Here is a 26502-nt window from a genome sequence, read left to right on the forward strand (position 1 = left end):
GGAAGGTAGGAGAGGAGGTACTGGCAGAAGTAAAGCTGTGAGGACGGGGCGTGAGTCGTGCTTGGGTAGCTCAGTTGGTAGAGCACTTGCCCGCGAAAGGCAAAGGTCCCGAGTTCGAGTCTCGGTCCGGCACACAGTTTTAATATGCCAGGAAGTATCATGTAAACAGATGTTTGCGAAAATGCTAAGTTGTGATTTACCTGTTACTGTGCTCTGTGTGCCAGAAAACGAAATCGCCAGTAGAAATGTAAGTAAATGTATTAATATATTACCTAATCATGCTATTCACATAATGTACACACTGTAATAGATTTATCCTTCCACACAGGTTTAGTTTTCGATTCTTAACCCCACTGGCACACACAGCTAATGTACATAACCTATCATTTGATGTGTAAGTAACTGTATAATGCACCTGATGATAGCAGCAAGCTGCCGAAATGCATTGTGGTAATAAAATATTAATAAAAAGTGACAGCAGCAGTATAACGTATTCCACATAACCACTGAGTTCCTGTAGAGTCTACGCGGACACGTAATGGTGTGCCTGCCGGCCGGCAATCCATCCGACGGCCGTGAATTACTTGCGACATACCACACAGGCGTTACCGTGGAAAAAATTCACTCTGCAATTGCCGCCGAAAAAAATTTACAAAGACGTGCAGAAAAGTAATGCCTCTGAACTTTTCATTCTGTCCTCAATATAAGTTGGGGCATTATATGTCACGTATGTTACTCCTAATTCGGTGACGCAAGTTGCAACCCTCTCCCACCCACTAGAGGGCACCGAATTGTAGTTTGTAGCATGGCGGTGTAGAACGGAACTACACTGACGAAACAAAAAATTCGCAACACGAAGAAGGAGTTGTCCGACATAAATATAAGTTGGTAGGCGTGTTTCTTTATCTGAAAGATTATTATAATTTCGCTCCAGTCGTACACGAGTGGCGTTAGTAGCGCAACCGTGAGGATAAAAATCAGGTTTGTTTTAAATACACACTTTAACGGTCGTGAGCGTTAGCTGACGTTGGTCAGGAATGCGTTTATTGCGACAAAGTAGCCATTATCAACAACTCACTGAATCTGAACGAGGTCATGTACTAGGGCTACTACACTCCTGGAAATGGAAAAAAGAACACATTGACACCGGTGTGTCAGACCCACCATACTTGCTCCGGACACTGCGAGAGGGCTGTACAAGCAATGATCACACGCACGGCACAGCGGACACACCAGGAACCGCGGTGTTGGCCGTCGAATGGCGCTAGCTGCGCAGCATTTGTGCACCGCCGCCGTCAGTGTCAGCCAGTTTGCCGTGGCATACGGAGCTCCATCGCAGTCTTTAACACTGGTAGCATGCCGCGACAGCGTGGACGTGAACCGTATGTGCAGTTGACGGACTTTGAGCGAGGGCGTATAGTGGGCATGCGGGAGGCCGGGTGGACGTACCGCCGAATTGCTCAACACGTGGGGCGTGAGGTCTCCACAGTACATCGATGTTGTCGCCAGTGGTCGGCGGAAGGTGCACGTGCCCGTCGACCTGGGACCGGACCGCAGCGACGCACGGATGCACGCCAAGACCGTAGGATCCTACGCAGTTCCGTAGGGGACCGCACCGCCACTTCCCAGCAAATTAGGGACACTGTTGCTCCTGGGATATCGGCGAGGACCATTCGCAACCGTCTCCATGAAGCTGGGCTACGGTCCCGCACACCGTTAGGCCGTCTTCCGCTCACGCCCCAACATCGTGCAGCCCGCCTCCAGTGGTGTCGCGACAGGCGTGAATGGAGGGACGAATGGAGACGTGTCGTCTTCAGCGATGAGAGTCGCTTCTGCCTTGGTGCCAATGATGGTCGTATGCGTGTTTGGCGCCGTGCAGGTGAGCGCCACAATCAGGACTGCATACGACCGAGGCACACAGGGCCAACACTCGGCATCATGGTGTGGGGAGCGATCTCCTACACTGGCCGTACACCACTGGTGATCGTCGAGGGGACACTGAATAGTGCACGGTACATCCAAACCGTCATCGAACCCATCGTTCTACCATTCCTAGACCAGCAAGGGAACTAGCTGTTCCAACAGGACAATGCACGTCCGCATGTATCCCGTGCCACCCAACGTGCTCTAGAAGGTGTAAGTCAACTACCCTGGCCAGCAAGATCTCCGGATCTGTCCCCCATTGAGCATGTTTGGGACTGGATGAAGCGTCGTCTCACGCGGTCTGCACGTTCAGCACGAACGCTGGTCCAACTGAGGCGCCAGGTGGAAATGGCATGGCAAGCCGTTCCCCAGGACTACATCCAGCATCTCTACGATCGTCTCCATGGGAGAATAGCAGCCTGCATTGCTGCGAAAGGTGGATATACACTGTACTAGTGCCAACGTTGTGCATGCTCTGTTGCCTGTGTCTATGTGCCTGTGGTTCTGTCAGTGTGATCATGTGATGTATCTGACCCCAGGAATGTGTCAATAAAGTTTCCCCTTCCTGGGACAATGAATTCACGGTGTCCTTATTTCAATTTCCAGGAGTGTAGAAGCTGGTGTTCCTTCTGCGATATTCCAGCAAGGCTTGACAGGAATATAGCCACTGTACATGATTACTGGCAGCGGTGCTCACGAGAACGTATAGTCGCAAGAAGAATGGGCTCCGGATGGCCACCTGGCACTACCGTGAGGGAAGACCATTGTGTTCGGCATTTGGCTCTGTTGCATTGTGCTGCACTTGCAACAGTAATCTGAGCAACAGTTCGCACCACAGCGACATAACTGACACAAATCGGTTGCTTCAAGTATAGCTTCGATCCAGACGGCCTGTAGCGCGCATTCCGCTGACCACAAACCAGCGCCACTTGCAACTACAGTAGGGTCAAGCGAGAGCTCACTGGAGGGCGGGGTTGAGGCCTGTTTGGGTTTGGTGGTGAAAGCTGGTTCTGCCTCGGTGCCGGTGATGGCTGTGCATTGGTTAGAAGGAGGTCAATTAAGGGCTTCCGAACAGCTGTCTGCGTGCTAGACTTGCTGCACCTACTTCTGGAGTTACGGTCTGGGGTGCGCTGTCGTATGACAGCAGGAGCACTCTTGTGGTCATCCCACGCATCCTGACCGGAAATTTGTATGTCAGACTGGTGATGCGACCTGTTGTGGTGCCACTCACGAAAAGCATACCAGGTGTTGTTTTCCATGAAGACAGCGCTCGAACACATACCACTGTTATATCCCAACACACTCTACAGAATGTCAACATGTTGCCCTGGCATGCTCGATCACCAGGTCTGTCTCTCATCGAGTACATACGGGATATCATCGGACGACAACTCCAGCGTCATCTACAAACAGCATTAACCGTCCCTGTACTGACTGACCAAGTGCAATACACGTAGTACTCCGTCCAACGAGCCGACGCCCGGCACTATAATACACAATGCATGCACGTTTATATACTTGTATTCAACATCCTGGCGGTTACACCAGTTATTAATGTAGCAGCATTCTCATTTTCAATGGTTCATCTCGCTCTTATACAAGGTGGATTCAGTTCTAAGGCCTCTGATTTTTTTTCTAATTAACTACTCACCCGAAATCGATGAAACTGGCGTTACTTCTCGACGTAATCGCTCTGCATACGTACACATTTTTCACAACGCTGACATCATGATTCCATGGCAGCGGCGAAGGCTTCTTTAGGAGTCTGTTTTGACCACTGGAAAATAGCTGAGGCAATAGCAGCACGACTGGTGAATGTGCGGCCACGGAGAGTGTCTTTCATTGTTGGAAAAAGCCAAAAGTCACTAGGAGCCAGGTCAGGTGAGTAGGGACCATGAGGAATCACTTCAAAGTTGTTATCATGAAAAAACTGTTGCGTAACGTTAGCTCGATGTGCGGGTGCGTTGTCTTGGTGAAGCAGCACACGCGCAGCCCTTCCCGTACGTTTTCATTGCAGTGCAGGAAGGAATTTGTTCTTCAAAACATTTTCGTAGGATGCACCTGTTACCGTAGTGCCCTTTGGAACGCAATGGGTAAGGATTACGCCCTCGCTGTCCCAGAACATGGTCACCATCATTTTTTCAGCACTGGCGGTTACCCGAAATTTTTTTGGTGGCGGTGAATCTGCGTGCTTCCATTGATCTGACTGGCGCTTTATTTCTCGATTGAAAAATGGCATCCACGTCTCATCCATTGTCACAACCGACGAAAAGAAAGTCCCATTCGTGCTGTCGTTGCGCGTCAACGTTGCTTGGCAACATGCCACACGGGCAGACATGTGGTCGTTTGTCAGCATTCGTGGCACCCACCTGGATGACACTTTTTGCATTTTCAGGTCGTCATGCAGGATTGTGTGCACAGAACCCACATAAATGCCAACTCTGGAGGCGATCTGTTCAACAGTCATTCAGCGATCCCCCAAAACAATTCTCTCCACTTTCTCAATCATGTCGTCAGACCGGCTTGTGCGAGCCCGAGGTTGTTTCGGTTTGTTGTCACACGATGTTCTGCCTTCATTAAACTGTCGCACCCACGAACGCACTTTCGACACATCCCTAACTCCATCACCACATGTCTCCTTCAACTGTCGATGAATTTCAATTGGTTTCACACCACGCAAATTCAGAAAACGAATGATTGCACGCTGTTCAAGTAAGGAAAACGTCGCCATTTTAAGTATTTAAAACAGTTCTCATTCTCGCCGCCAGCGGTAAAATTCCATCCGCCGTACGGTGCTGCCATCTCTGGGACGTATTGACAATGAACACGGCCTCATTTTAAAACAATGCGCATGTTTCTCTTTCCAGTCTGGAGAAAAAAAATCGGAGGCCTTAGAACTTGAATGCACCTCGTATTAACTTGTGATCTTGCAATGTTAGCCAGCTGCTGTCGCCGAGCGGTTCTAGGCGCTTCAGTCCGGAACCGCGCTCGTGCTACGGTCGCAGGTTCGAATCCTGCCATCGGGCACGGCTGGGTGTGATGTCGTTAGGTTAGTTAGGTTTAAGCAGTTCTGAGTCAGGGGACTGATGACCTCAGATGTGAAGTCCCATAGTACTTAGAGCCATTTCATTGCTCTAATTATTTTTTGGCTGTTGCGATTGTTTTTACGTTAGTATATGTCGGTGCATGAGAAACAGCGTGCTCTAATCAAGTCTCTAACTACAGAAAACGTGTCTCCGATTGAAATCCAGGTGGAATGAAAGTTGTGTATGAAGATGACTGTATCGATATCAGTAATGCGACAGGAGAAAAAAGCTGCGTTCACTATCTTCACCCTGAAAACAAGAAAGCATCAATGGATTTCAACCACAAAGGATCACCGACGTCAGAAAAGTTTAAGACCACGCCATCAGTAGGCAAAGTCAAGCTCATAGTGTTGTGGGATGTTTAACTGTGGCGCATTTGGAATTTATGACTAAAGCCGCCACTACGAACTCTGCAAGTTACTGTGAGAACATGAAGCACTAATTCGACGAGCTCGTCCACGCATGGGGCATCCTTTTCTTCGGCATGAAAGTATCGGACCACACAGGACTTGGTCCCATCCGATTTTCAACTAGGTCCAAAACTTAAAGAACACCTTCGAGGGCTTCGCTTTGATAGTTATGAAGCGTTGCAAGCAGAGGCGAGGTTGTGACTCTGTCAACAAAACCAAACGTTCTACAGTGACAGTATCAACTAACTGCTCTCTCGTTGGAAGAAATATGTTCTTCGCCAGAGTTACTATATTCAGGAAAATACATGTAGAGTTGGCGAATAAAGATTAAGAATGTTAATAAAGTTACGTTTTAAAAAAAAATCTTTTAGAGTATCCACACAAAAAACTCAGAGTCATTACTTTTCAGCACACCCTAGACGGTTGTGGAATTGGAATATAAAAGATCGTGGTATGGTAAGAAGACAACATCCAACGGATGACCAATTAGAGGGGCCACAGTTGTTTAAGGAGGGACTAGCTTCAGAGAGATGATATTCAAAAAGTTTTGGAGCCTATAAAAGTAAAAGAGTCTCGAGGAGAAGACAATAATATTCGGGTGCGTTATTTGTATCACGTAACAGTCGCCTTGAAATGAGAAAGTGAGAATTCGTCTGATGGTTCGGTCCTCGAGGCAACCAGCCGAATATCGTGCATTTTACGTGTGCCCATGATAGAAAAGTGAGTGGTGACAATCTGTAAAAATGTAACAAAGCCGGAGATTTTTATCGACTGCTTATAACACATGAAATATTTGAACACATCAGTGAACAAACAAATATTTATTTTACACAAACGGAAATGATTTCCAAACATTTGAATCAATGACTGGAAACAAAGAAGTATGAAATAAAGTGGTTGTTTGGATTATGTGGATGGGATTGGTAAAACTTCCATCTATACATTTTAGTGGTCCCAGTATCTACTGTTCATTCAAAAATTCTCCCGAAAGGTAATGAGATCTTTTCGAAATTCTGTTGAGAATTCTGTGTTTCACATACAGTACAAAAGTTGGTGCTTTAGATTGTCTCTCAAAATTATAATTCAGCATCGATGAACTGAACAAAAATTGTAAAAAATATAATGATCCTGCCGAAATACTATATATTAAAGAGTCTCTAATACCATTCCGAGGACAAATTATATTGAGCTAATATCTGGAACAAGAGAGGCATCAAAACGTTTAAACTGTGCTACATTAAAACGGATACTGCTTCAGTTTTCGAATTCGCACTGGCAAAGTACATGATACAGAAAATACAACATGAACAAATTTTGTGAAGAATTTATGTCCACATATGTTCAATAAAGGCCAGATATTATCTGTAACGTCCCCTTAGAAAAATTAATGAATGACTGTGCTGATAAACCTCTTACGTTAATTGATTTTCAAACAGCTGAGCAGAACTGAACGTACTCAGACATTTCTCACTTTACTTATTCTGATCATCACTAAACTGACACACAATATTTTTTAGCGCAACGCAATCTGACTTTCAATAATCCCTACAAAAGAATGGCCCTGACTAACAATAACCTATACCTTTCATGAATCACTTACCTCACAAAAATCTTCGTTATTAGAACTACTGCAATACAGCGCGCGCCAATACTGCCAGCTAAATAAAAGATTCTAACTACTGAAGGCTCTAACTACTGGTAGGCATAGTTAGCAAATGAAAGATTTTGATAGAGAACAAACAATGTATTTACCTTAATAGCGTTCATGACATCCAGTCTTACAAATTTACTGTCTCTGATGGACACACGTGCAGATCATCCGCTCTCAAAACTCCGCATCTCTCTCCCCATATCCACCACTGCTGGCGGCTCACCTCCAACTGCGCAACGCTACGCGCTGTTCACATCCAGCTGCCCAGCACTACGATAGCAAACAACAATGCAAACCAGCCACAGACTGCCCGCAGCACAGCCAGTGATTTTCATACAGAGCGCTATGTGGCGTTACCAATATAAAAACCTAAACAGCCTACTTACATATCTACCGTTAAATAATTGGTTTACGGTATAGATTTGGCAAGAAAATAATGTGACAAAGAATACACATTTTGTTAGTACCCTACGACTAAATTGCAAAGGAATTCCCAAAGAACCTGTAACTTCCAAAAGTGAAAAGCTGGACACTTATTGTAAAAGAGAATAGTCAAGGAATTGCGGTTCTGAAATGGAAAGACGAAAGAGATGTTTTGGTTCTTCCCAGCAAACATTCGAGTGAAATGGAAAATATGACAACCAAAAGAGGACTTCCGAAAACCATATATTGTTACTGAATGTAATAAGGAAAAAACTGCTGTTGACCTCTTTGATCGGAAGAGTGCATATAGCAGTCCACTGAGAAAGACAGTAAATGGTATCGAATGTTATCATTCGATGTTTTTGACAACGCTATTTTGAATGAGTTACCTGAAATACAAGCTATGACGGGACAGAAAATGGCAATCACAAGATTTCGGAAACAGTTGGCAAACGTGTTCAAACATCATTCACATGAAGGAACTCCAGTCAGTGACGATACAAGAAGAAGCAGACACCAGTTGGAAACAACAGAAGGAAAGGCGCATGAAGTGCGTAGATATTTTTCGGAATGTTGCAGGAGAAACACAAAAACTTTCCAGAGCAATGTAGCTACAAAATTAACTAAATGTGCAATTAACTAAACGAGCGAATCTAAACGTCATTTTCATATTGAATGTTTTCATAAATTTCATTAAAATTAGAACACTTGTTTTTTTTTAATACTGGCATTGCCGTTCCCATGCACTTATACCGATCACATCAAAAGTGCGCAGCTAGTCCCCACGGACTGACTTCTCCCATACGAAAAGTGCTCCGTCAAGCGCAGGGGACTGACTGCGGCCAAAAGATAGGTTTACTGTCAGTCCCACGGATCTGACGGCGCGCTTAAAGTGTTAGAGAAGAATTGTGTGAATGGTCAGTGGCTTGTTTAGCTCGAGGAATATTTTCGTAGAAAGTATGAGAAATTTTCACTGGCAGACAGACACACAAAAATAGGCTCGAGATAGAGACGCAGATGACTTGCAGAATAAAGGCGCTTTTAGAAGGTAAAGATGACAAATCAACCTGTCCATTCAACATCGAGGCCATACGAATTCAAGGATACCTAATTCGGGATAAGGAAGAAACGCTGCAGACCGGAGCTTCCTTGAGGATTATATGTGTCTTTTAATGTGGGAAAAGAGGGAGCTTGCTACACACTAGCTGCAAACGTTACTGTTAAATAATTCGATTAGTGAGAATCGAACCTTAGCTGGGCAATCAGATATGTGGACAGAACTACAGAAAACTTCGCAGAAAGCTAGGGAAGGGGTCATCGTAGGGTGGAACGCACTTATCTAGGCCTTCATGAGACACAATTCGTTGCTACTCCTCATTTCCAACGCTTTGTCTGCTAAGGGACTGCACAAGACTTTGCTCGTGCAACTGAATGATGGTCGGGGCCACTGTGGTTAGTTCTGGTCCCACCTGTGGCCACAGATACACGGCAGTCGACAAATGAAAACACTGTAGAATGAAGGCTTTCACGACCGGTTGACATGGCTGTTGATATACTTTCCGGGATGTGAGGTCGTGGTCCAAGAACTTTTCTGCTCCTTACGTTTCGTCCAGGACTGCGCTGGACTTCCTCAGAGGCGCTGCTCCGCTGAGTCTTGCCGACTGAGGATTTGATTTAAATTTCTTGTTACAAAAGATTTACTCCCTTACATAGTACAGTAGTTTCTCAAACATTCGAAAATAAATGCTAGTAAGAAAATTGGATGGTACTCTTCTTTCCTGGCAAGACTCAGCGGAGCAGCGCCTCTGAGGAAGTCCAGCGCAGTCCTGGACGAAATTTAAGGAGCAGAAAAGTTCTTGGACCACGACCTCACATCCCGGAAAGTATATCAACAGCCAAATGAAAACACTGTTGGGCCAAGGGCGGCCACAGTTCCCAACGTCAACGTTGCCACGTTGGTTAAAGATACGCACTTAAGCTCACTCATGATAGTCCGCCTTGTGGTGGCGTTTCTCTTTGAATAACAATAGCTAACGGTGCCCTGACTGCAATGAAGTACACAGTAGTGTATGATAAGGGATGAGAACATCTGGCGAATTACTCTGTATATTGCGATTTTAACCTTGACTTGCCAATGAATCGTTCCTCTCGTCCCTCAAATACCAGCCAATGGTTTAGAAAGAGCACTTGTATAGCTGGAATATAGGAGACATAGAATAACATTTTATCGAAATCTGAAGATGGTAACCATGGTTACCGAAACCGATAATACACAATAAAGGTTGTTTGCAAGAGATTTTGGTTAAGAAGTTCACCTTCTCTTAAGTAATTATTACAGGTTGCCTCTTACTACTGTAGAAGAGTAAAGTAATCAAACAGTACAACTGAAACAGCTGGATGACGCACTGAAAATATCATTCCACAAAATTTTAAATAACCAGAAGTAGCACTAGTGTCCTTTTCTTAAGTAGATGGAATAATATCAGTTTTCAGAGTCAAAAGTTGATGTTGATGTTTAAGAATTTTTGAACAAACCTCAGGTCTTTGCAATGTAAGAGATTGTGTCTTTAGTGATGTGTGTACTGAATCACAAATACGGGAAAGTTTTATAAACTAATTAAGAATACCATTACTGATCCTCTTCACTAGAAATATGACAGGAAAGAAGAGTACCATCCAATTTTCTTACTAGCATTTATTTTCGAATGTTTGAGAAACTACTGTACTATTTAATGGAGTAAATCTTTTGTAACAAGCATTTTAAATCGAATGCTAATAACAGTGTCTCTTAAGATCCAGCAGAGAATGTCCCAGATAAAAGACACCAGTCTTATAAAGAATTTCTATAACATCAGTATGATATACTTGAGCCCAGATTATAAAGCTATATTCATTCAACTAACCAAATCTAAGACTATTAGTAGCAAGGTACAATCTATATTCTGTGTTATATTTTTCTGATGTGTTCAACGTCTTCTAGAATCTTAGTATTATTATGCTATGAACTGAATAATGTATACATTGTATATATCAGTTAATTATATAAATATATATTGGAGAAAAATATTTGAACAGAAAAATGTATTCAGTGCTTCACTGTTTTGATTTCAAAACGGTTCCTCGTCTGAGAATATCATTCCTAAATTTATTCAGAAAATATTATAAATTTTAAATACCAAAATAACACCATTTGATGCTTTTGAGATTTTCCATAACAGTTAATTTTTTAAATCACAACATTCAGTTAAAATCTTCTAATTGAGGAATTAACGATATTACAAATATCTGAAGAAAACTTAACAGAATCCCATAAATAATGCTAAATATTTCAGTAACAGGAAAAATAGTTTAGATAAAGACATAGTAGATGTAAAATAAATTGGAGAGATACTGTCCCCGTTTTAGGCCCATGAGTAGTTTTATCACCGCGGTTCCCAGAACTCCTGAAGATAGACGTTGACTGTGGATATTGTATCACAGACATAGTCCCTTTTACTGTTCAGAGACCGCCCAAAGATGTAAACAACCATGCATGAGCAGCACCTATTAGACCGAGGTGGTCCGACAGCCGATCAGTTCCAGTCATTCCACCGGGAAGGAGGTACACAGCTCGTGTTGTCTGTAGTTCAACCATGCCTAGACGGTCAATACCGCGGCTCGATCTCATGCGCATTGTTACTTTGTGCCAGGAAGGGCTCTCAACAAGGGAAGTGTCCAGGCGTCTCGGAGTGAACCAAAGCGATGTTTTTCGGACATGGAGGAGATACAGAGAGACAGGAACTGTCGATGAAATGCCTCGCTCAGGTCGCCCAAAGGATACTACTGCTATGGATAACCGCTACCTACGGATTATGGCACGGAGGAACCCTGACAGCAACGCCACCATGTTGAATAATGCTTTTCGTGCAGCCACAGGACGTCGTGTTACGACTTAAACTGTGCGCAATAGGCTGCATGATGCGCAACTTCACTGCCGATGTCCATGGCGAGGTCCATATTTGCAACCACGACAACATGCAGCGCGATACTGATGGACCCAACAACATACCGAATGGACCGCTCAGGATTAGCATCACGTTCTCCTCACCGATGAGTGTCGCATATCCCTTCTACCAGACAATCGTCGGAGAAGTGTTTAGAGTCAACCCGGCCAGGCTGAACAGCTTAGACACACTGTCCAGCGAGTGCAGCAAGGTGGAAGTTCCGTGCTGTTTTGGGGTGGCATTATGTGAGGCCGACGTACGCCGCTAGTGGTCATGGAAGGCGCCGTAATGGCTGTGCGATAAGTGAATGCCATTCTCCGACCGATAGTGCAACCATATCGGCAGCATATTGGCGAGGCATTCGTCTTCATGGACGACAATTCGCGCCCCCACGTGCACATCTTCTGAATTACTTCCTTCAGGATAACGATATCGCTCGACTAGAGTGGCCGGCATATTCTCCAGACGTGTACCCTATCGAACATGGTTGGGATAGACTGAAAAGGGGTGTTTATGGACCACGCGACCCACCAACCACTCTGAGGGATCTACGCTGATTTGCCGTTGAGGAGTGAGACAATCTGTACCAATAGTGTCTTGATGAACTTGTCGATAGTACGCCACGACGAATACAGGCATGCATCAGTGCAAGAGGACGTGCTACTGTGTATTAGAGGTACCGGTGTGTACAGCAGTCTGGACCACCACCTCTGAAGGTCTCGCTGTATGTTGGTGCAACATGCAATGTGTGGTTTTCATGAGCAATAAAAAGGCCGGAAATGATGTTTATGTTGATTTCTATTCCAGTTTTCTGTACAGGTTCCGGAACTCACGGAACCGAGGTGATGCAAAACTTTTTTTGATGTGTGTAGTTTTAGAGATTTTAGTGTATTGTCTGCTTAATACGAGGGGTTCCCATGTTAGATTGCAGGCAAGGGGTAGTCCGAGGTGTTTTAACATGTTAGGTAAACGATTAGGACTGCCATAAATGATTAGGTAGAAGTAATGGGGCAGAAGCTGCAGGTGTTTCATCTCATAACACTTGTCTGGCGTTTGAAATGATTTATCTTCAGGGTCCCCTGGTTGTGTCAGGATGTAAAATGATGAAAGACACATTGGTTTTTCTGAAGTATAAGCACGTAATTTAGATTTCTAGTTAGTCCTTATTTTATTTCGAATGCATGATATGAGTGTAATAGTAATATTAAGTTATTCATCTTACATTGATAGAGTATGTGTCACAGAAGCTATCTATTGTTGTGTGCAGGTGTTAACGGTCAGCATACATGTTCGTCGCTCGGACTACGCTTCATACTTGATCCATAGATTCAATGCCAAAAATATGGCAGAGGTGGGCTACTACCGCAGGGCGGCAAAGCGCATGCGCGAACTGCTCGAGCCAGAGCTCGCTGCCCTCGCCTTCATTGTGGCCAGCGACGACAGTGAATGGTGTCAAAATACTCTGCTTCCTGCACTCAACAGGGATTTTCAGGTATGTGATATGCTTACGCACTACGAGAATAATGTAATTAACATAACCGCTAAGACAAATAAATGTTGGTCCACAGAGTGGCAACAAGAACACCATTACCAGTAGGTCGTTGGAGCAGCGAAGCGTTCCTAGTAAAGTGTGGGAAAAGATGGACTTCCATCTATGTTTTTTCCACTGTCCTCAACACCCACAGTAGGTCCCCTGCAGAACTTCAGCTGCGTCGTCAGTTTACAGACTCCCTCCAGGGTGACACTGTCCTCATCCCACGGCACACCTGTTCTGAAAGCAACAGCGCTACAGATGTCGTCCTAGCATCTCCCAATCTCATTGGATGCCACACTACAGAAGTCCTTGATCCAGTTGGAAGTGACTAGCTACCTGTTCTTCTCACCATTTCTACATACTATCTCTTCCCCAAGCACTCCATCACTACTTCCGTCCAAAAGTTGTCCAAGACTACCGGAAATACATTGATCCAAATTGGAAAACACCCTCTATCCTTCCAGCAGCCTGATGACATACCCAATGCTACGTCCTTCCCACAATAGACCTTCCCAGGCGCTATATCCTCCCACATGTCTACCAAGGATCGTATACCTAATACATTCTCATTGTCCCATTCTCCCCCAAGAACTCTATTCCTCAGCTGTGATTACCGTCGGTTATACCTCTCTTTTCTAAGAATCCTTGACCAGGATACACTCATACAACACTGGCAAATACAGAGAGACACCACGATTAATCAAATGCTAAGAAATGGCGGGACTGGCGCCAGAGATGCACTACCTATTAATTTTTCCAAGTACTGGAAGGCATTCTATCGACTCACTGGCAGTTACACTAAAATGGATCAAATGGCTCTGAGCACTATGGGACTCAACTTCTGTGGTCATAAGTCCCCTAGAACTTAGAACTACTTAAACCTGACTAACCTAAGGACATCACACACATCCATGCCCGAGGCAGGATTCGAACCTGCGACCGTAGCGGTAGTGCGGTTCCAGACTGTAGCGCCTTTAACCGCTCGGCCACAGGCTGTTACACTACCCCTCACTATATGCTCCTCCACAATAATCATCCCCTATCTGACATCCTGAGCAAAAATTGACCACTTTGCAACCTATCTATCTGACATCTTCTCAGTTCGTGATCATCCTCATTTTGATTAATCCCTGTTACCTATAATTCATGAGCGCCCAGATACCACTGTCCCTCCCTTGACTTCCATGTTCCACTACTTCGATAACATACCAGAAACAAAATTAAATACACCAATCACAGTATACGACATAAAAGGAGTACTTCATAAAAATGCAGCAGTTCCCCTGGTCATGACTGCATAACCTCTCGGCACCACAAAGGATGGCCCCTCTCCTTTCTACTCACACTTGCAACCCTTTATACTACTATATTCTCTAAAGGTTACTATGACGAGCTGTTGAAAATCCCCCAAATCCTACTTTTCTTCAAACCACACAAACCCCATACTGGTACCGCCATGTACCGCCCCATCTATCGCCTCAGTGGTCTTTGAATCCATCCTTTCCTAACATACCCAACAATACCTGAACCAACAACACCTCCTTCCCGTTAACCAGTGTGGCTTCTAACTTTTCCTCTGATGATCAGCTCCTGTACCTCACTGATTTCTTATTCCACTAGCTCAACAATCACAAATCCGCTGTTTTTGCCCCTCTAGACCTAGAGAAAGCTTATGACCGTACATGGCATTGCAATTTCCTTTTCAAACAGCAGGCTTAGACACTTACAGTTAAATATGTCCATCTTATAGTATTCTTCCTAAATAATCGCCCATCTTTTGTGACTATTAACAGTACCGATTCCCATACCTTACATCCCACTGTAGGTATGCTCCAAGGCTCCGTCGTTTCTCCTTTCCTTTACATCCTCTACACTGCCGATATGACCATACCGCGTCTGCCACCCACCTACTTTAGTGCGCTAATACCACCACTATCCTCGCCCTGTGCCTTACACCGCAGAAATCCCAACGAACCCTCCAACTCCACCTCAATCATTTTACCTCCTAGTGTAAACAAGGACTCTTCAAGATTAACCCTTCCAAAACCCAGGCAATAATTATAGGACAAACCCACCCACACCTTCCGCCATCGCGATTTCTACCTTACCATTTACGATCATCATATCAAGATAACTAATGCAGTAAAATATCTTGGACTAACCATCAGCCAGCAACTTATATGGAAACCTCAGCTTCTAACCATCCAACAGAAAACTCACAATACACTAAAAACAGTAACTGGATGAACTTGTGAATGGCATCTCTCCACTGCCCTCCAAACCTACAAAATCTTGATCCGACACATCCTCTCCTACGTAGATTTTCAAGGATGTCCGTCTCGCCTAAGTTCTATAAATAAATCCAGATCCTCACAAAAAATATTGAAATATTAAGTAGCATCCGATTAAATCCCTGACATTATTGGTAATCGGATCGAACAGTTTGTTTCGAATAAAACATGACTATTTTCAACATATTAGACCTGAGTGGCAGGTTCCTTACGACAGATCCTTCGCAGCTGCTTGAAAACGAAACTTTGGTCAAATTTCGAGAACTGGAGCACAAACTGAAAGTTGAAAATTATCCGGCAGTAAGTGGCACCGAGTTCATGGAAGACTACAATAGATAATTTACAAAAAACGAGAAACAGAAGCAGTAGGTGCTTCAAGTCATATCGATGTATCGCGGCTAGTTTGGCTAGTTTCCGTATCATAAAAAAGTGACTTTATCAAAGAATAAATATTTAAAAAAGAAATTTCGTTTTCTCATCTTATTTTCTGCACAAAGATTGTACATAATAGTATTATAAATTGAGTTATTAAAGTCTATACTAAAAATTCAGTTATTAAATTTAACATTACTGGTTAATCATCTATTTCCGTGCAAAATTTTTTGAGATCAAAAGTACGTGAAATTTTCATGTGACTTTTTAATTTCTTTTTTCAAATGTGGGGGACTAGGAATAGTGGTTTCCTGTTTCCTACAGTGGCTAAATTACACGCAAGTTATATTTGTACATTGGAACCAAACTAGTGGGTGTCACACAGAAGAAAGTTAAGCTTGAAAAATAAGAGCCATCCTAAGTTAACATAGACTTTTGCACGATACCGTTCTTTGAATTTACTTCATAAAGTGCATCGCCGTGGAAAGCGCCACGGAACATGCTGATCATTACGACATTCCTCATATCGTTCATCAACGTCTGCTAATTTCTATACATCATTGCGTATTTACGATCCTTCAGTTTTTCCTTTCTGATGAAGTCACAGAACTTCCTATTTTGCCGCTCTGTACCGACAAACTCAGTGTTTTCACTCGTTAGTCTGTGAACCAAGCCTGAAACTCGCCATTACAATTAACTACAGATCACAGAATGCTGTGAACGAATCTGTTCTTTGAAGCCACATAGAATGTGCAGGTCGTGGACGGGTATATATGTCATACCCACTTATAGGGTTAACGCTGTTGTGTAATTTGTATTTAATATGGTTGTTTTAGGTAGGGGTGTTTTGAGGTATGGTTACATAAGATACCGCTAGATGTCAGGTCCGATCTACCACGTTTACGATACTGCCAACCTCAGCAAACAACTCCACTCCCGCTGGTACCGTATGCTTTGTTTACTCTGCTTTGCTTTGCGTTGTGCGTTACTCGCTATTTTCTAATTTTGAAATGAGGAGACAGATTAATCCTGGTCCATCAGGGGATATGAGTACGACTCACAACACCAGAATGGACCGCCGTTCCATATGACTATGTGTCAGTTCTACATTCTCAGAAGCACAAAACTCGAACGAACGCTGTCAAGCCTGGGGAAGAGAGACGAGATTGATTCACTGAGGCGATTCACTATTTAAACCTCAACAATTACACTGCTTAGCTCTCAATAACTACACTATTCAGTTATCAACAATTACAAAAACTAATTGATTTTTTGAAACATATGAATGTGCAAATTATTTAGATAGCGTTAACAAAATGGGAAAAGCTTTTTAATTTCTGAATGCAAAAGTAATAATTAAATTTTTCCTTGCAAAAAATGTTTACAAACAGGTTCGTACAGTCACAACTCTCTGAGATACAAACAGTTACACTAATTCAAATATGATAGCTTCAAACTGATGTCATTCAAGAAAATTTATAGGCCTATTTAATGGCCACTAAAATTGTGATTGCAACTTCTCTACAAGTCAGTAGTCAGATTTTAAAATTGTTGACAAAAACAGATCTTATCAGACAACTGGAACTATGAGTTGCACAAGGAGATCCATATAACGTGCAGATGGCGATGTGCACCTAACATGCCTACAAGGTAAAGAAAAACGGACCAAGAATGAAGGAGCTTGTGAAATTACACCACAAAGTCACACAGGCTGAGTGCAGTGGATGCTCCTGCATAGCACGTGGCGGAGTAGAAATCCATATGCGACAGTTCTGTCCATTCACGACACCATGCAGAGTAAAATGTGCTTTGTCTGTCCAAAGAGCATCTCCTGGCCACATTGTTATCCATTTCCATGTATTCAAAATAGAAGGACAAAGTCATGGCGTTGTAGGGTACGTTGTGTCTTCATTTCGTGAAAATTCTGAATCATGTGAGGATGCCAATTTTATAATGCTCCGAAAAACTTTTGAACTGTGACACACCTCGAGCACTGGCTACAGAATTTCAAACATTTACTGCACGATCGGGTATAACTACAGCAGCTTCATCAGCAACGCCATGGGAATGGGCCACCTCTCTCTGCTGCGTCACCAAATTGATTTGTTTCTTCAAATTTCTTGATCATATTCTTTAGCCCATTTTCTGACATGGGGTCTCTTCACAGCTCTTTCTGTCGACGATATTACTACAACGCAGCGCCGCTATTGCTGCCGTTCTGATAAAACAACTTTACCAACAGCGACGCTATTTCTTCCTAGTAGACATTGCGTTTCGTTTGGAAAACTTCAGTCTTCTTAACCCTTTACACCAACAGTCACTTCACAAAAGAAATCAACACGTTTGCCGAAGTGAAAGACAGCATACTGACGTCAAACATTCTGATTACTTACAGCGCCGTATTTTTACCTGGTGGCAGAAAGGGGGACTATTATTTATTTCATCATACTGTAATGGTACTTGAATTACGTAACCATTACGGCACCTCACCTCAACCTCTCGATACCAGCAATATTCTACTGTGTTTCTGTAAAATAGTTAACATATTTCTGTGAGCAACATTCAGATTTGACTTCATTAATGTAGAGGTACTTCGATACATCGATATGTATACATTGCAATGATATTATTCTTATGTGTATTCTTTCCTTTGTCACTATGATCTTCGACGTACTTGTAACTCTGATTTTTGGACGCGTAAGGGGTTATAAGAGAGTCAAGCTTTGGTCGTCATGTTAAAAAGACGCAAATTGTAGTCGGTTTATGAAATGTGAACTTTAACAGTGAGGAAGATATTTTCAAGTATGTTTTATATTGTGGAGTGATGTTTTGGAACGAGTTACGTGATATTGCAACAAAAGTAATAAAAAAAGAAGTGTAACTTAAATTCGGAGGGCTGATTACTTTTTTACATCACCGTTGTCCTAACTATCAAAAGTTTAATCTTCAAGAATGGTTTCTGAAACACATGTATAAAACTTTTGAATATCGCAGAATAACACCTAGGCCTCTTCGGATCCGAGCTTGGAATCATCATCACTACCTAGATTTTCGACGATTGAGCCATGAGTTCACAACGAGACCAGCGTGGGAAACACGAAAAGATGAGTGCCTAGTTTATCCATTATTTCAAGAAATGACTTTATTAACTGCGCTCTAATGACACTTGCCACATAATATAACTTTGTTGTTGCCCAAAAATGCAATATTTAGCAGCGTGAGCAACACTACAATCATAATTAATTTTTTACCTTTGTTGTGGTAGGGTTGTTAGAATGCTTCGCGAACGCAGCGATTAATGAACATACGTACTATTTTCAGCGTCGTGCAACTTACACAGCACATACTACGGCGCTCAGAAGACTCAGTTTTAACTATCAAGTTTTTATGGATGTATGGCTGTGTGAGGAATGTTTATGTTACATGACGTATGTGCCCACTGCTATGCCTGTGGACGTAGCGAGCGCTCTAGTTCAAATGGCTCTGAGCACTATGGGACTCAACATCTTAGGTCATAAGCCCCTAGAACTTAGAACTACTTACACCTAACTAACCTAAGAACATCACACACACCCATGCCCGAGGCAGGATTCGAACCTGCGACCGTAGCAGTCCCGCGGTAGCGCTCTAGTTGCCTGGCCATTTTTCGCAGGAGGGGAGCCCACCCAGCAGCGCCTTCCTGACGTCTGACAACAGCAGCAGCTCGCCGGTGCACGACCTGGTCGTGCTGTCGACTGCCGACCACTCAGTGCTGAGCTACGGGACGTTCGGAACGTGGGCAGCGCTAATGGCCGGCGGGCGCGCCATCGTGTTCGACCTGGCTGCCGCCAACCCGCACTTACCACCGGGCACCCGCAACAGCGCCATGAGCTTCGCGCCCCACCTGCCGTCGTGGGAGCTCCTCATCTGAATCGGCTACCCTAGCAAACTTCACCAGCTCAGCACAGTAGGCATACAGGCTCTCGTTCTGATGTAGCGACTGTTCTTACACAAGTCTGGCGTCAAGACATATATTCCTTTGTGATACGACTAGGAATTACATTACTATCCACACCAATAAATTTCTTAGAGTCGTCTCCGTAACTCGTTTTTACATTATACTTCTAAATCCTTTGAAATCTTAAGTGTCGTGAGGGGCGTTCTGTAAGCAATGCAACCTTTTTTTTTCTGAAAGTTAGTTGGACTTATTCAGGTTTCCAATGCACCATATTATTCCCCGCTCTTGTGGCTACAAAACCCTGTTTTTCAACATAATCCCCTTACGCTATCTTACTGAGAGCGCCTGTTTGCATCCAGAATACCACTCTACTTGTCGGAGCCAACGTCTTATTGCATCAATAACCTCTTCATCATCCACCTACTGCTTACCACAGAGTGCATGCTTCATTGGACCAAACAGATGAAAGTCGAAAAGTGATGTATGGTGGATGAGGAAGAACAGTCCAGTGAGGTTTTGTGAGTTCCTCTCGGATGCGCATACTCCTATGAGGCCTTGCATTGTCAAGGAGAAGTAGAAGTTCGTGTTATTTTTGTGGCGAAGAACACACTGAATTAATTTCCTGAGTGTAGCGCTGTACACTTCAGAGGACATCAAACAGAATAACCCTCTCCAGAGCAACAGAAGGCAGTCGCCACGACTTTACTAACTGCCAATACGGCTTTGTACTTTTTCTTTGGAGGAGAGGTGGATTGCGATTTTGCTTCGGGTTTGAAGTAATCAACCCATGTTTCATCGTCTGTGACGATGTTCGACAAAATATTGTCACGATCAGTTTCCTCCCATGCAAGCAATTCCACACAGATGGTCCTTCGTCGCTCTTTATGGTCCTCTGTTAGGCAGCGAGGAACTCAGTGGGCACTCACGTTTGAGTACCCCAACTGGTGGACGAGTGAAACTTCCTGGCAGATTAAAACTGTGTGCCCGACCGAGACTCGAACTCGGGACTTTTGCCTTTCCGCGGGCAAGTGCTCTACCATCTGAGCTATCCAATTACGACCCACGCTCCGTCCTCAGAGCAGTTTTAATCTGCCAGGAAGTTTCACACCAGCGCACCCTCCGCTGCAGAGTGGAAATCTCATTCTGGTGGACGAGTGTTTCAGCAGAACCACCAGAGACATTCCATTGTGTAATGAGATGTTTCATTGTGATCCGTCTATCATCCTGAATGAGACTGTCCGCACCTTCCAAGATAGCAGGAGTCACAGCTGTGTGCAGCCGGCTGGTACATGGGACATCGGACAAGTTAGCACGAATTTGTTATGATGATGAAAGACACCTCGCTCAACGACTCTCCGTGCTTTCGCTCGCTGCCAGGTCTTTGTAGACATCCTGCAAATGCTAATGAATATTTGCGATGTTATAGGTTCCCTCCAAAAGAAACGCAATGACTGCTCTCTGCTTGGAAAGCATCTCCAGTACAGACGCCATTTTGAAGGGTATGTATAGCGCAGCCATCCATCGGAACTTCAAGAAAATATTGACGCTGAAGAGGGAATATTCCACGAAGACCCACAACAAAATATACATTTTTTCAACCGAAGTTGGCCAAGGAAAAAATATATTGCATTACCTACTGAACACTGCTCATACAATCCTTCTGATCGACCTATTCTTCAGCTCTCACTTACCAACGTCGAAATTTAACTCGTTGTATTCACGTTGGAGAAATCAATCTGATAATTATGTAAGAGCGTGAGAGGTGACGTGCAGTCGAGGAAAATTAATCAGACAACCTTAGGTTGGTAATTCAGCAATGTGGAGTTCCGAACTTAAAACGACAGCCAATCAGCGGCGAACGCATGGAAGTGTGTCCGATAAGCGGAAATGAAATGGCATTTTTATTTATTTATTTTTGTTGTGTTTGACTGTAAACTGTTCATTTACTCTACACAACCATTATTTGAGCTTTAGAGCCATTCTCGAGTGCATGTTGAACTAAAAATTAATAAATCGCACACACATGTGTAATACATTCCAAGCCATAGGAACAAGAAGTCATTAGAGATTTGAAAACATTTCTTACATGTTACAATAGAGCTGAACTGTCTGGCACGTATGATCATGGATTTTTTCTTTATTGTTGTTTCATTCCCCTCTCACCATATGGGTGAGGGTGGGGTGGCAGCGGTACAATACTCAGTTTTTCAGTTTAGAGTATTCACAGAAATTAATGAAGAAATCACAAAAACTTATTTATGGAGACAAATATTTTAAAATGTGGTTTAGAGATGATTACACGTATGCAGATTGGTTTTCTTCATTGAAAGTTTAAAAATGAAATAAAAAGTCTGACAGATAAAGACAAAAAGGCACATTTAAAACATTAAATGAAAATTAAATGACGATGTCCATCAAAAAATAAAAAACACTGCACTTTCACTAAACGGCTGAAGGACCTGTGCTGGGTCAAGAAACTGTGCGGAGATCAAATGTCTCGATGATTGAGGTTTTAAATTTGTAAGTCACTGGATAATATCTGTAGAAAGGAGTTGTGCGGTAAAGTGGGCGTCGGGAAAGGCAGAAAGGTACGATGAGTCTGGTGGGTAGGCGTAGCTGGAGTATAAGGAAAGGAAGGGAGGGAGTGAAAGGGAGAGGGAGAAGAGAGGGGAAGCCATGATGTGGATTGGAAACAGGTGGAGCAAGCTATAACGGGTAGGACGGATAAATAAAGGAACGATTTTAATTACCTGGGAGAGGGAGTCAGTTGGAGATGCATTGGAATAGGATGTAGAGTGTGTGTAGCTGCAGAGATGGTGGGATGTGTTTGTAAATGTGTGGCAGCATAGCAGGGTTAGAGATCACCAGAGGGAAGACAATGGGGTCATTGGAATCTAGTTTGTGGGTAGGAGATACGGAGGTGTACAATGAGGATGAGGAGGTGTGGGAATATGATGAGATGGTAGAGGTTCCATGTGTGGAAAGCCAAATGGATGCAGAAAGCGAGACAGAATGCATGGGGTTTGAGAATTTGGAAGGACATGTACAACTTTGGTGGGGTGGAGATCTGTGCAACATTTGTGTAGCAGAAGACTGTCAGCTTTCCGTTGGATGGCTAGGAGGTGAGGTTTCCACCTTAGTTGCTGCTTGAGAGTTAGTATTGGATATGGTTCTGGCATAAAGGAGAGGAGTGAGGACAGAGCCTTGGGGCACTCCTCTAATGGGATTCATAATGGAAAAAAAAACATATTTCTGGTATATCGACGACATATGAAATGGCTGACATTGCCCACAGTGAGTAACCATTACCACATTGTGTAACGTATTTAACAGCCAATACGTTCCTATGACCAAAATTCATCATGTCTGTCCATAAACCGATGTTAACGTTTCTCAAAACAATGGCAGATTTTGCAACAAAGCTGCACCACTGTGTGAGCCACATGATCTTTGGATTACAAAAGGCTTTACCAGGGAAGGTGGATATATATTTGTCTAAGTGCTTAACATGTTCTTTAAATATACCTTCATAGCACCCTCTTACAGTGATACAACGCAACATTTCATACTTGGATGTAAATATAACCATTTTAGATGCACAAACAAATTCTGGTCTCAAAAATGATCGCTTGTGCTGCAATATTGTAACATGGTAATTCAATGATTCCTGGAGACGTATATGAAAGAAGTTACACCTGTGGAACAAATTGCGTGCTCCACGTGAAATGGCGAAATTATGACACAACTCATAAGTTGAAAGATTCTGAGCCAGATCCTACTCAGTGAGATTATTTACTTGTTCCAAAAAAGCGACAGTGTTTCCAATAGAACACGATTGTTCAACTTAAGGGGGGGGGGTGGTCTGCGTGAGTGGTAAGGGTTGGGCAGGAGGTAGGGGGTGGGAGTTGTGCATAGGGGTGGATGGAGAGGGCAGTTGAGGTGGAGTGTGAGGTGTTGGGGTGGCTGGGGGATGGAGTGGAATTCGAAGTGGGCATAGGGGGACATAGAGGGAGTGAGGCAGAGAATGTTACATCAGTGAGCTATATTACATACCTGACAATATTCTTCAGTATTACAAGAATGCCCATTAAATTTATGTAATTGTAGTCCCGCTACTTATAGCATATGAAGAACTGAACCAAACCTAATAAGTTCTATATATATCTCCAAGATGATACATCAGTAATCTATACGGCAATATCAACATGAATATAATTAATTACATATCAATATAGTCTTACTACTTAAAGCATGTGGAGATCGGAACAAAAACATAATAGATTCTACATACATTTTCAAAGTGGCATACCTATGTATTTGTTTTATAGACAATGAAGTATGTGGTCCATTGAAGACTGTTAGGAGATATTAAGAAATCCGAAGTTACCATCTATTGACAAAAGGTCCTGTAACACATATATTATAGAGGTAGTGCGTTAATTCTAACTTAACCTATGGGGCTCTACTAAAAACAGCCACATTCCAATAGCGTCACTATTACGCAATAAAAACCTGAAATTACTACTAAGTTGTGTATATAACCCAATGGCTTAAGAAAGAACATTAGGGGTTTGGAGAATAAGGGGAGGAGAGAATTCAAGTTGGTGGAGAAGGCAGGGGTGGACAGGGATGAGGAATGTGTAATAGATGGTACATTAGTTTACTACACTATGTGTTTGACCATAAATTGCAGTGTTACACAAATATCAACTGGGTTTCTTATTGAGATGGTCTTAATAATTACATCAAGATGAGATATGAACAATACATAATTTTTTTCATAAATAATATGAGATATTGGTATACTACACCATGTGCAGGACCATAATTCCAGCATTATATAAATATCCATTCGCATCTGTTCAATTTCATATTGATGTGATCTTAACAACACCATCATGTGAAAATCTCAGGCATACATAATTTGTTCCATAAACCTTTTTAAATTTTTAGAATTACATATGAATGCATTGGTTTTGCAAATGGTAAATAAGAAAGGTATTATAATTATTAGAAAATTACTGAGACATTAATAAACGTCTTAACAGGTCCTTTAGGACACATACATGCATGATGGGGACAGTACATTAGTATTAACTTTAGGGAGGGGGGAGCAAGGAGGCACAGTGGTTAACTGTATAATGGACTTAACCACATACAGTGACACTGCACTTATATGTATCCAATTAATATGTTGTTGTTGTTGTGGTCTTCAGTCCTGAGACTGGTTTGATGCAGCTCTCCATGCTACTCTATCCTGTGCAAGCTTCTTCATCTCCCAGTATCTACTGCAACCTACATCCTTCTGAATCTGCTTAGTGTATTCATCTCTTGGTCTCCCTCTACGATTTTTACCCTCCACACTGCCCTCCAATGCTAAATTTGTGATCCCTTGATGCCTCAAAACATGTCCTACCAGCCGATCCCTTCTTCTAGTCAAGTTGTGCCACAAACTTCTCTTCTCCCCAATCCTATTCAATACTTCCTCATTAGTTACGTGATCTACCCACCTTATCTTCAGCATTCTTCTGTAGCACCACATTTCGAAAGCTTCTATTCTCTTCTTGTCCAAACTAGTTATCGTCCATGTTTCACTTCCATACAGGGCTACACTCCATACAAATACTTTCAGAAACGACTTCCTGACACTTAAATCTATACTCGATGTTAACAAATTCCTCTTCTTGAGAAACGCTTTCCTTGCCATTGCCAGTCTACATTTTATATCCTCTCTACTTCGACCATGATCAGTTATTTTACTCCCTAAATAGCAAAACTCCTTTACTACTTTAAGTGTCTCATTTCCTAATCTAATTCCCTCAGCATCACCCGACTTAATTTGACTACATTCCATTATCCTCGTTTTGCTTTTGTTGATGTTCATCTTATATCCTCCTTTCAAGACGCTGTCCATTCCGTTCAACCGGATTAATATACACTCCTGGAAATGGAAAAAAGAACACATTGACACCGGTGTGTCAGACCCACCATACTTGCTCCGGACACTGCGAGAGGGCTGTACAAGCAATGATCACACGCACGGCACAGCGGACACACCAGGAACCGCGGTGTTGGCCGTCGAATGGCGCTAGCTGCGCAGCATTTGTGCACCGCCGCCGTCAGTGTCAGCCAGTTTGCCGTGGCATACGGAGCTCCATCGCAGTCTTTAACACTGGTAGCATGCCGCGACAGCGTGGACGTGAACCGTATGTGCAGTTGACGGACTTTGAGCGAGGGCGTATAGTGGGCATGCGGGAGGCCGGGTGGACGTACCGCCGAATTGCTCAACACGTGGGGCGTGAGGTCTCCACAGTACATCGATGTTGTCGCCAGTGGTCGGCGGAAGGTGCACGTGCCCGTCGACCTGGGACCGGACCGCAGCGACGCACGGATGCACGCCAAGACCGTAGGATCCTACGCAGTGCCGTAGGGGACCGCACCGCCACTTCCCAGCAAATTAGGGACACTGTTGCTCCTGGGGTATCGGCGAGGACCATTCGCAACCGTCTCCATGAAGCTGGGCTACGGTCCTGCACACCGTTAGGCCGTCTTCCGCTCACGCCCCAACATCGTGCAGCGCGCCTCCAGTGGTGTCGCGACAGGCGTGAATGGAGGGACGAATGGACACGTGTCGTCTTCAGCGATGAGAGTCGCTTCTGCCTTGGTGCCAATGATGGTCGTATGCGTGTTTGGCGCCGTGCAGGTGAGCGCCACAATCAGGACTGCATACGACCGAGGCACACAGGGCCAACACCCAGCATCATGGTGTGGGGAGCGATCTCCTACACTGGCCGTACACCACTGGTGATCGTCGAGGGGACACTGAATAGTGCACGGTACATCCAAACCGTCATCGAACCCATCGTTCTACCATTCCTAGACCGGCAAGGGA

The 26502-nt window shown here is 43.6% G+C and overlaps 1 protein-coding gene across 1 annotated transcript in view; it reads left to right on the forward strand.

The window, feature by feature from the left end:
* Nucleotides 1-19583, forward strand: part of LOC126158826 (galactoside 2-alpha-L-fucosyltransferase SEC1-like) — a 111872-nt gene extending 92289 nt beyond the window's left edge. The window contains exons 5-6 of the mRNA XM_049916470.1: nt 12744-12968; nt 19326-19583. Of these exons, the coding sequence (XP_049772427.1) occupies nt 12744-12968; nt 19326-19583 (483 nt within the window). The remainder of the gene's footprint in view (nt 1-12743; nt 12969-19325) is intronic.
* The last annotated feature ends 6919 nt before the right edge of the window (nt 19584-26502 follow it).

Source organism: Schistocerca cancellata, chromosome 2 (genome assembly GCF_023864275.1).
Source record: "Schistocerca cancellata isolate TAMUIC-IGC-003103 chromosome 2, iqSchCanc2.1, whole genome shotgun sequence".
Classification (NCBI taxonomy): Eukaryota; Metazoa; Arthropoda; class Insecta; order Orthoptera; family Acrididae; genus Schistocerca; species Schistocerca cancellata.